Here is an 11,201-nt window from a genome sequence, read left to right as displayed (position 1 = left end):
TTCAAGCCTAGAGCAGCGGGCAAGGTACATTGCAGAATCTCAAATGAAGCTGAAATGTGGACAGAAACATTTCTCACTTTGCTAATTATTGGCCAAAGGGGGAAATACATGTGACAGGTTGAACAAATCCATTATTTTGTCATGTTGAGGAGTAGGACAGGAATTCCTCTTCAAAGTTAAATATGACACGGTGAAAATGCCCCAAAGAAAAAAAAGTAGCTTTGGAAAATACGATTAAGAATTAAAGTGATATGCTCAGTTTTATACTGCTGTGCCTGGTGAAATTGCTGAGGTTCCAGGCCTAAGCATGAGAGAAGAGAAGTGGCTTGGAGGTCTGTTTCCAGGAGCCCCCAACAGAGGCAAAGTTGAAGCTAAATGGCAGGTCATGCTTGAGGATTATTTGTTATTATTTATTAAATTTGTATACCGCCCCTGTACCCAGTAGATCTCTGAGGATGTTTATGCAAACTTCCCCCCTTGTATCTATATGCGAGAATATATTGTAAGATTTGCTGGAGCCAACATGCCTCCCCCATGAGGGGGTTGGAAGGTGCCAACATGAGAATGGGTCCTTTTTGCAGTGCCTCCCTGTTTGTGGAAGGGAGGTTCAGTCAGCGCCTTCAATATACATCTTTAGGCACCAGGATCATCCCTGACCATTGGACACACTGAGTGGGGCTGATGGGAATTGGATTCCAAAATCTGGAGGGCTTAGGGTACACCTACACTAGGGGTTCTAATGTGGAATTTCTACTGTCTTCTATGTAAAAGGTGAATAGGAATTCACATGATGAAAGACAGGGGAATGTACCTGCTGAAGAGTGAAATGTAGCCTACAATAAATGGGCAGTGGTATATACCCTTTGAATGCACCCTTAGACACATAACTATGGATATATGTTTGCAAGGTCAGTCTATAGTGAGGGGTTTTTTTTTGTATGCCTGGTATTCCTCACTATGCAGTCGAATGCATATTCGAAATGTGCTTTTTTCATTGTGTGCTAAACTACTTAGTTTTATCTCTGTATTAGCAGAAGAGAGGGACACACACACACACGAAAAGCATGTGTCTGGGCAGCAGGTAGAATTATGATAAAATGTGCTTGTAATATTTTACTCTGACATGAAAAACGCAGCTTGAAGCTCTCCCAAGCAAATGGCTGGAGGCCATAAAGTGAGTGCGATGGGAATTGCAGTGCGCTGACAAGAATCTCACAAGATAGTTGGGAGGATGAATTGCTTAAAGGTTGCAAAACTAAATAAAAAGGGCTAAATATATGCCCAATAGTAGTGTGGCTGCATTATGTAAAAAAAGTGCAATAAACAAAACTATTGTGCAATAACTAAGCATGCAACAGATGTAACGGCTTTCCTGGCAGTTCTCCCCAACAGTGTTTTTCAGATAACAGCATCTTATTTTATTCACGCAACAATACCTACATAGCATGCTAGTGGGATTGTTAAATTAAAGTTCAGCAGCTCATTTCTAAGCAAAGAAATGCTGGATTCAATCCTGGCAGAAAATTATCAAAGGCCGCCCGTGCCCAATCCCAGATGGTAGCAGATTCTGCTTATCAGTCAGTACTGAAGGCACTCTGTGCATGCTCAGGGGTGCTGTCACCTCCAATGTTGTGTCTCAGCAAATGGGTTTTCTGGGCTGAACCCTGTTAGGAACAAACCCCACTTGGCACAGGAGTATGTCTGTACACACACACACACGTGTGTGTTCTCTCTCTCCTCCTTACATACACATAGAGCCCCGCACCGTCACTCTTGCGCACCCCTTCGAGAGGCACCCCCTGAAAGGAAACGCAGCCAGTTCCCGCCCCCGCCCGCACCTCCCACACACCTGCCGCGCACCTTTCTGCCGCGCGGGCCAGGCGGGGGGAGAGCCGCTGGTCAGGTGGCTCCGGCTGCCTGCCTGGCTGACGTGGACGCCAACAGGAACCCGCCCTATATGAGGCGCGGGCGGGCGCGCCGAGTGCGGCGGAGCGAGGAGCCGAGCGCCTGCAAGGGTGGAGGAGGTCGGACGGGGCGGGCGGCGACGAGCCGGCTGCTCTGCTGCTGCTGCGCGTCCCCTCGACGTTTCCCCTCCTCCTATTCGCTTGCTCCCTCTTGGCACGCCCCGAAGAGGAAAACGCGCCCGCGAGAGAGAGCGTCCTGAGGGCGATGGCTGCCGAAATGGACCCCAACAGCGAGCAAGGTAAGGGAAGCGGGAAAGCAAGAGGGCGCTTCCTCCCTCGCGGGGGGCGGAGACGGACATTGTTCGGGCCTCGCTCCGGCCGGCTTTCTTTCCGCCGGCCCCCCCTTCCTGTTCAACCGCTAGCAGTTTTTTGCGCTTTTTGCGCGCGGGCTCCCCTTCTCTATTCGGGAGGCGCGGCGCTTAACTCCGGGTGGGCGTGGGAGAGAGACGAGCAACTGCTCTCGGCCGTCGCCGTGCGTGCAAAAGGGAAAAGTAGGGGGTGTAAAAGTGCACGTTGTTTTTTTGGGGGTGGGGTGGGGGGGCGTGTCGGTCGGTTGGGGGTTCCCCCGCCAAGCCGCCCCCTTCGCAGCTCCGCTGGAGGCCTCTCTCTCTCCCCGCGGGTCGGCTCCGCCCTTGGCTCTCCTGCCTCGCAGCACGAGCCCGAAGAGAGTCTCGTGGAAAAGAGGAGCGAAGAAGGCAGCAGCTCGCCTCGCGCCACGCAGCCCCTCTGGACCTTTGGGGGGGGGGGCGTCGAAACACTCGGCTTCTGCTGTGCGGCCACCCCGTGCTTATCTGGCTCGCTTCCTTCGGAGGCTGCTTCTTCTTCCCCCTCCTCCTGCTTGTTGCATCCGGAGGCGGGAACTGGCTGGCTTGGAGATTTCTATGGCTCCGTGAACGCAGCTGTCGAGCAGAGTCTTCCTGTCGGTGCAAGATGGGCTAGGATCTCGGGGGTGGCTGGGGGCGCCGTCGTCGTCAGTGTGGCTCTTGGCTATAGAAGCGCGTCTGAAGGGCGCAGGAAGAGAGAGGCCAGAAGTGGGACGACGACGACCTGTGGCTTTCCATATGTTGTTGGGCCACCACCACTCTAGCACCCCTTGATGTTGGCCTTGTTGGCTGGGGCTGATGGGAGTTGTGGGGCACCCCAGATGTTGTTGGCCTGCCTATCTGGACAGCTTGGTTAGAGAGTGGCGCTGATAACACCCAAAGTTGCAGGTTCAATCCCCATAAGGGACAACTGCATATTATTGCATTGCAAGGGGTTGGAGTAAATGGTTCTTAGGGTCCCTTCTAACTCTCATGATTCTGTGAAATCCCATCATCCCCAACCAGCATGTCCAATGGTCGGGCGTAGTGTAGCCTCATCAGGAGGGCCACAGGCCAACTGCCACTGATCTAGGAACAGAGGTACGTTCCTTCCAGGAGGCTGCTAGATGCCGAAATGGCATCTTGGAAGACTTGTACTAACCCTGTGTGGGCTGGAGGGGGTCTCCTTTCTAGGCTTGAGTTGGGTGGTTTGAAAGGGCCTGAGGCAAATGGTGAGACAAAGCAAAATGTTTGAGAGGAGACACTAGATTCCTTGCCTCTCCCACCTGTCATTTGTCGTCTTAGGCATTTGCAAGCCACAACACACCCTTTCTGTGCTGCACCCTACATTAGGGTACTGAAGCCTTTAAATTTGTCTTGTGTGTATGTGCAAGTGAAAAAGAAAAGCAGAGAGATATTTTAGAGCATGTACCATTATTCATGTTCGGGTATTACGGTACATTTATTGCACTTTTACATTTATTGCTGTTTGAGAACAGAAAGCAACACAACACCCACCCTGAGTTTCCATTTGTCTTTTTGTTCGCTTGTGGTCTGCCTGCTTTTCAGACACCCAAGGCTCAGCTCCTTGGATCTGCTGTAACAGTGGTAGCCTAGGGTGTGTGTCTGAGGAAGAGACAAATGCCTGGGAAAGCCTTTTTGAAGTTTTCCACTTGCTTCAGCTGACTTGAGCAGTTGTTTGTGGGCTCTGCTGAAGAAGGCAAAATACTCCTAGCACAGCAGGTGCCAAATGCCTCTGTGTGGCCAACAGCAGCCACAGATCTTCTGGTGACCATGTGACTTGGCTTGCCCAGGATAAAGCAAGAGAGCACTGATTTCTTCCTGCATCGCAGAGAGGTGGCTAGGGCCTCATTTTGTGTTTGTGCAGGAGAGACAGACTGCCCCCACTATGTTCTCTGGTTTGTTTCAGGTATTGGGATCTTCTGAAAGGAAGTAGTAGTCCGTCACTTTATGGCAGGCATTAGAGCCCCAGAGAGCAAGAAATTATCACTGCTTCAGAGTGTCTTCAAAGCTCAGCATGGGCCGTGTATCTTACTCGGGTCTTTGCCACAGGAAACCAAATAATGGATAACCACCAAGGTCACTCAAAGAGCATCATGCAGTGAGACTGCAAAACAACTCTAGTTCAAGGTCTTACAGGCCTATTTCATGCTTTATATAACACTTGCAATTTCCTTTTAGATTGTCTGCTACATTTGTGTGTCTTTTCTTTATATTTCATTTTTTTCAAATGTAAGCTGCTTTATTTTTATAGGAAGATGGGTAGAAATGAATAATGCATTAAAATGGATCAGGATGCAGACCTCCTAATGAAGTTGGTGGCAAAGTGCCCATTTCTAAGGAGCAGGATTGTGATACTTGGTATTTCAATGGGGCTTGCTGAGATTTTAGTTTTATAGCCTGTATGTGAAAGATATTCAGTCAGCAAAGTTGAGCAGTTGAACACCAAGGGTCACATGAAAAACATCTAATAAGCTGGACTGGTGCAGCTGAGTGGGATGTTTACGCTCAATCCACATTAGCATGAACTAGGAGGGTGCATGGCCTGCGTAGCTGCTAGAGCAGTTGCAACATCCCAGATGAAGCTTATGAGGTTATTATAGGTCCAAAATGACAGCTGTTGAAAGTTATTTTGGGTGGTATAGAAAAATCCCAGAAATATGTTTTTCAAATGGAACTATAAATTTTGTTCATTTACAGTCCCTCGTGATAATAACCAATGTTGCTGCGTGTTTAAAATTTAGTAGATCTTAGAGCTGGAAAGCTAAAGTTGCAAAACCAGTGAGATGAGAAACTGCCTACCTGTCTCTTCCATTGTTTTCTCAGTCATTACAATGAACTCCTGAAAACTGGTCTCTAACCTTAAAAAAGAAAAGAAGAAAGTCAATACATTATAACAGGGGTCGACAAGGCTTACCTTGCCTGGGCCAGTTCACTCCAGTGGAGATCCCTCCGCGGGCTGTATTGCGCCCGTGTTTGAGTGTATGCACCCGTGATATCCAGCGTCTGCGCAGACGCAGTTTCCAGCGCCATGGAAGCGAGTCCCCGTGCCGCACTGTGCCGGTTTAGCGCAGTGCGTGGGGACTCGCTGAACGGGTGTGCTTGGTTCGGGGGTGGCTCGTGGGCCGGTTAAACGACCCCCGTGGGCTTGTGGCCCATGGGCCTTAGGTTGCCTACCCCTGCATTATAATCAGCATAAAACAGGCCTCCCCAGACCATTTTGGGCAAGCCACCTGCCAATACAATGGACCTCACATTTATGATATCAGATGTAAAGCAAGTAAAAATCTGGCCTTGCTGAAATGGAGTTTGCAGTCACCATTGCTCAGCTGATTGTTGGGTTTTACTAGGCCCATTTCAAAGCCTTTTGCCAAGACTCCTGCAGGCAAGAGAAGTTCACCTGACATTGTGATATCAGGCAATTAACAGGTGGGTACCTCTGTTCACTTATAAAGCTTGGCTTGTGGGGGTTGGGGAAAATAATTATCTGGCCTGCTGGCCAGATCTGATTCTCCGCCCTAGCCTAAAGTGTCAGATGTAGCTCATAAGCTTTCTACATTGCCTGTTATAGCTGTGGCGCATGACTAGGCCAAACCCTAGGATGGTTGTGGTCTTTTTCACACGTTGTGTAGAGATAACAGCTATGGATGACGTGGCTCTGTGTCACTAGACTATTTGGTTGTCCAAGCACAGTGCCATTTGCTTGACCTGGAAATACTTTGAGCTATAAGGCTGAGCAATTTTAGTGTAGGAAACGTAAAATCTTACCAGTGTACTATAATCCTGTGTACTTCAAAGTAAACATGCTTAGGATTGCTCTGTATTTCTTTTGTCATATGAAATGACCACTATTTGCATAATTTCAAAAGTGGCTGATCTAACAATACATGGAAGTTAACTGTTGTCAAAAGACAGTTTCACATTTAGAGTTTCCCGTTCTTTTACTAAAAGGTCAATAACAGTGGGGAGGCGCAGGGGAGAATTTAGATAGTGGCCATGGCAATGGGGAAGGACTGCCAGATGATGTTTACCATTTTCCAGGTGAAAATTGAGCTTCTTTCCCCCACAAGCTATGTGCTCAGTAAGCAAAGTAGACCATTCTACAGATGATGGTTTTCACCCTGTGTGCAAACAGCTCTGAGGGACCACATTTAATTGGGGGAAATGGTATGTAGGAAGAAAGAGTTTAACTTCCTTCCCCAGTGCCAAGAATTATTCTGGGCTACTGTTAGTGCTTTAAAGCGCCTTTCACACACACAGAGAAAATCCTATTTGTGTATCTCTTACATCACATCTTGTTTGGCCCTCATGCGTTCAGTCACATCTGAGTAGCCAATATTTATTAGGAATATTTTTCATAACACGGAATGTGGCTACTAACAGTTCTAATAGTCAGGTCTAAAGTGGGTATTACTTCAGCTGCTTATCTTCAATTTGTATTGCTGTTTCTGCCAGTTCTGCTATCAAGGGTAGGTGATCAAGTGCCAATCCGATCCGTGGATATCAGCAGTGCTCCCTCGTCCTTTTGATGCCGTTTCAGCGTTTCTGAAGAGTTCATGCCAGCTGAGCTATTTCTGCTGACTTCTGCAGAGCAGCTGAATTGAGTACAGTTTTCTGTCTGTGACTGGGATTCAGACAGGACTGGTGGCAAGGAAAATAACTTGCAAAATGGCCATGTTCAAATTATTGGGAAGATTGCACTTAAAAGGTACAAGTGTTGACCTGTGACGTACGGCAGAAAAGTTTCCGTGGAAGAATTTGGCAGTGGAAAAGTTTACACTTCTAGGAATTTTCCACTACTATATATTTCTGTGGAAAATATTTCATTTTTAAGTAATGCATTTTGTGATAAGCTAGTTAGTACAGTGTGTGTGGCTGGTATTTTGTTGAATCTAAAATTGTTTAAATGCCCTGGGATTCTTTCAAATGAAAGGTGGTTTAGAAGTGAAATAAACAAATGAAGTCAAAGTTGTAAGTAACTTTACTTCAGATAACTAGCACTAGGAAGCACATATATTTATGTGCCCCAGTTCTTGAGGGATGCTAAAATATGTTAACAGCTCTCAATTCCTCTTAAAATATAAGCAATGCAAGGGAAGCAACAAGCTGTTGAACTGTATTTTAAAATATCTACAAGTATTTCCAATAAAAATATCTAAATAAATATTTGAATTTCTTTGAATATAATATTTAAACCATACTAAGTGTGCTTTATTTACAGCACCCTCTCCAATAGCATGTCAGTTCCCTCTTACTTGCCTTTTCTCTCTACACTTAAAAACCCTGAAATAATAATAATAATTTTTTATTTATACCCCGCCCTCCCCAGCCAAGGCCGGGCTCAGAGCGGCTTACAAGCAATAATAAAAACAAGATGAGTGATTACAACTTAAAAACAAAAATAAAATACAACATTAAAATAATGGAACATTAAAATATTAAAATGAAGCCTCATTGCAGGAGAAGGAAAAGAAAAAAGAAAAAGGGGGGGGGGAGGGAATCAAATTGGCTCCAATCCAAAGGCCAGGCGGAACAACTCTGTCTTACAGGCCCTGCGGAAAGAAATCAGATCCTGCAGGGCCCTGGTCTCATGAGACAGAGCGTTCCACCAAGTTGGGGCCAGTGCTGAAAAGGCCCTGGCTCTGGTTGAAGCCAATCTAACTTCCTTAGGGCCTGGGACCACTAGGGTGTTGTTATTTATGGACCTTGAGGCTCTCCGTGGGGCATACCAGGCGAGGCGGTCCCGTAGGTACGAGGGTCCTAGGCCGTGAAGGGCTTTAAAGGTCAAAAGCAGCACCTTAAATCTGACCCTGTACTCCACCGGGAGCCAGTGCAGCTTGAAAAGCACTGGATGAATATGCTCCCATGGCAGAGACCCCGTGAGGAGCCTCGCTGCAGCATTCTGTACCCGCTGGAGTTTCTGGGACAGCTTCAAGGGCAGTCCCGTGTAGAGCGAATTACAGTAGTCAAGCCTGGAGATGACTGTTGCATGGATCACTGTGGCCAGGTCGGGGCGGGAAAGGTAAGGGACCAACTGCTTGATGCGGCGAAGGTGGAAAAATGTCGCCTTGGCTGTTGCTGTGACTTGCGCCTCCATGGAAATGTTGTAGTCTTTCCTCATAGGGAGGTTCTAGCTCCATAAACACTTGGCTGGAACTTTTTCCAGCTCTGCAATAACCTTTCTGAGGTGCCATATATTTCTAAAATGACATTCATTATGACATTGGCAGTTTTATTTTCAATCCCTTTTCCAATGATCCCTGACCTGGAATGTAGCTTTTTCACAGCTGCTGCCGGCTAGTTTGCCATGACTCCCAATTTCGGATGCTAGCCGTCCAAACATCATAAATATAAAGCTAAGAGTTTTCGCCCCAGTGTGTTGACACTTGCTGACATTGGGTCATCTTTGCCATTTTGATGTCAGAGCCCAGTTTGGAGAGAGTCCTTTGTAGCTTCGTGCAATCCTTTGTTTTAACCACCCTGAACAATTTGGCATTAGGAAGCTTGCCCACTTCACTGATCACCTCTAGCTCTAGATAACTTATGGACAAGTTTTAAAAGCTCAGATTCACTGAACCATTGAGCACCTCACCTCTTACATCCCTACACAGTCAGATGGGTGGCATATAAATAATAAATTGTTGTGAGAATTGTCCATTTGTTTTTATTCTCCGCTTTCTGCTCTTTACACATCCATAAGAGGACCTGTCCTCTTATCCCATGACTACTAAGCTTACTCATGAGTCTTTGATGAGGGGCTTAATAAAAAACTTGTTTGGAAGTCTTAGACTGCAATCCTCACCATGCCTACTCAGAAGTAAGACCCATTGAATTCATTGGGGATCATTCCCAGGTAGGTTTGGTTCAGATTGCAGTTTATAGTACACAGGGTTGACTGGATCATCTCTAAATGCTTGTTGACTCTGAGAACTCTGAAAAGTTAATTAGTGCTGGTTCTTCTGCAAGATTCATTCTTTTTTATGTTTAGTAATTCTGTTTTTAATACCAGTTAAGCTAACTGGCCTGGATCTCTCTTACAGAATTGGTGTTGCAGTGAATACTTTTTAGTCCTTTGCTATAGAAGCTGATCTTTGAAGAACAAAAATGGTCTCTTGACACATCTGATAGTTCAGGCAACAATGTCTTCTGTTGTGAAGAAGGATGCAGATAATTCATTCAGCTTTTCTGCAAACTCCTTCCCCTCTTTTAGCAAACATTTTACTTTTTTGCAGTTGGTGATGCATAAAAAGCTCCCAATAATACCAATGGGAGGTTTGTGTGTTTTTAAAGCTACTACTATTTGTGACACTGGGGAGAGACTTATTCAGGGCCACAGTAGGGGTTGAATGTTTGAACATCTCTCTCCATATGCTGTGGGTCCAATCTGGATCAAGGCCCTGTGCTTGATTTCAATTTTTAAGAATTCTGCCACCGATTCAAGTGACACAGTTAAAAGGAATGTGTGGTTAAGCTCTAGAACATGCTTGTTTCTATTCATATTATCATGTCTAGAATTAAGAGTATCGTGTACAGCATTATTGCCATTTGGATGGCCACCTGTCATGGCTGCTCTAGCTGAGATTCCTGCATTGCAGGGGGTTGGACTAAATGACCCTTGGGATCCCTTCCAATTCTATGATTCTACCTCAGGGATGACTAATCTGTGACCTTCTAATATGTGTTGGGCTTCAACTCCCTTCAGCTTTAGCTGGCATGGCCAATATTCAGCGTAATTTCTGCCATGCTTTAGAGACATTCTGGACCTATTCAGCATGCATAAGTAATGACTCTGTGGGTGTACATGGTCATTCCTGGTGGATCCCCTCTGCTGATGAAAATTATGCAAAAGTGACAGTTTTATTGTACTCTTGGCAAATGTGCTGAATCAGCTTCAGTTAGAATGAAGTGTTAAACGTTTCATAAAATTGCCGATTCTATTTCCTAAGGTTTATTATAGTATCTTCAGACAATGTTCCAAAAATATGTTTGAAGTGGGAAGACCAGTGTTAGGGGAGGTTTGCCTGCCAGCAAAGCCTCTTCAGTATTTTTGGCATAGTGGAAGATAAGATAAACTTTATGCAGGACAAATGAGTGTTTAGACTCCATTTGACACTTTTAATGGTTTGGAAATACTTTCCCTAACTTTGCCAATATGCATTGAGCAAGTCATCTTTTGTTAGCTTGTGCAACAGCCCGGTCTAAAACTTGCCATTTTGTCTGCATAATTAGGATTTGCTCTCCTCTTGCACATCAACACCCACTTGCCACAGGTATTGCATTTCCTCTTAATTATGCACCATCAATTGAGGAATAAGGTACCCTCCCCCCCCAACAATACCCTGCACAAGAGACAGCAGTCCATGAAAACCAGCAGGAGCAAGGAAGAGTAAAGAAAAAGCGTAGATGCAGATCAGTGCCTTGGATTGTTAGACCAAAGTCTCCCTTCAAATTATCAATGCAAGCTATGGGCTTCCTAGAGTATTGACCCTGAATTCCTAGTTAAGGATTCCAAATCTGTTCAAAGGGCCATGTGCTAATTTTTTGTATTGGTTGTACAAAATAGACACTGTCAATAGACCTTCATTATGTATTGCCTGAATCTGCACACTGATAGGAAAAGGGGACCTACCAGCAGGGAGTGAACAAATTATTCTCCCATTCCTAGGAATGGGGATGTGGGCAGTACAGGATTTTTGTTCTGTATGAGGCCACTGGAGTTTCAGCAAACTATAAAGTTTGGGCAACTACCCACGTTTTCAAGGGAAAAACCAAACTATCAAAACTCTTTGTTTTCCTCTGCTGCTGAGACAGTGTTGTTTTCAGAATACAAGAATCTGGCTAGGCAGTAGCTGCTTTCTAGGGCTCATGTGTCTTTACATTCTCAACTGATTTTGACAAATGATTTAGCAAAATT

The 11,201-nt window shown here is 45.6% G+C and overlaps 1 protein-coding gene across 3 annotated transcripts in view; it reads left to right on the top strand.

Moving 5' to 3' along the window:
- Positions 1 to 1,917: 1,917 nt before the first annotated feature.
- LOC308593040 (tumor protein D52-like) overlaps positions 1,918 to 11,201 on the top strand; it is a 39,877-nt gene continuing 30,593 nt past the window's right edge. For 2 of the 3 annotated variants that reach the window (XR_014010666.1, XM_081205234.1), the window contains exon 1: positions 1,918 to 2,203. Coding sequence is in view for 2 of the 3 variants with exons in the window: in XM_081205234.1 (XP_081061360.1) it covers positions 2,170 to 2,203 (34 nt within the window). In the remaining variant the exon portion in view is untranslated. The remainder of the gene's footprint in view (positions 2,204 to 11,201) is intronic. The other variant, XM_081205235.1, reaches the window with a different exon arrangement.

The sequence above is a fragment of the Podarcis bocagei genome (assembly GCF_964188305.1).
Source record: "Podarcis bocagei genome assembly, chromosome: 8".
Lineage (NCBI taxonomy): Eukaryota > Metazoa > Chordata > Lepidosauria > Squamata > Lacertidae > Podarcis > Podarcis bocagei.
Note: the sequence above shows the minus strand (reverse complement) of the source record. Positions and strands in the feature narration are given on the sequence as shown.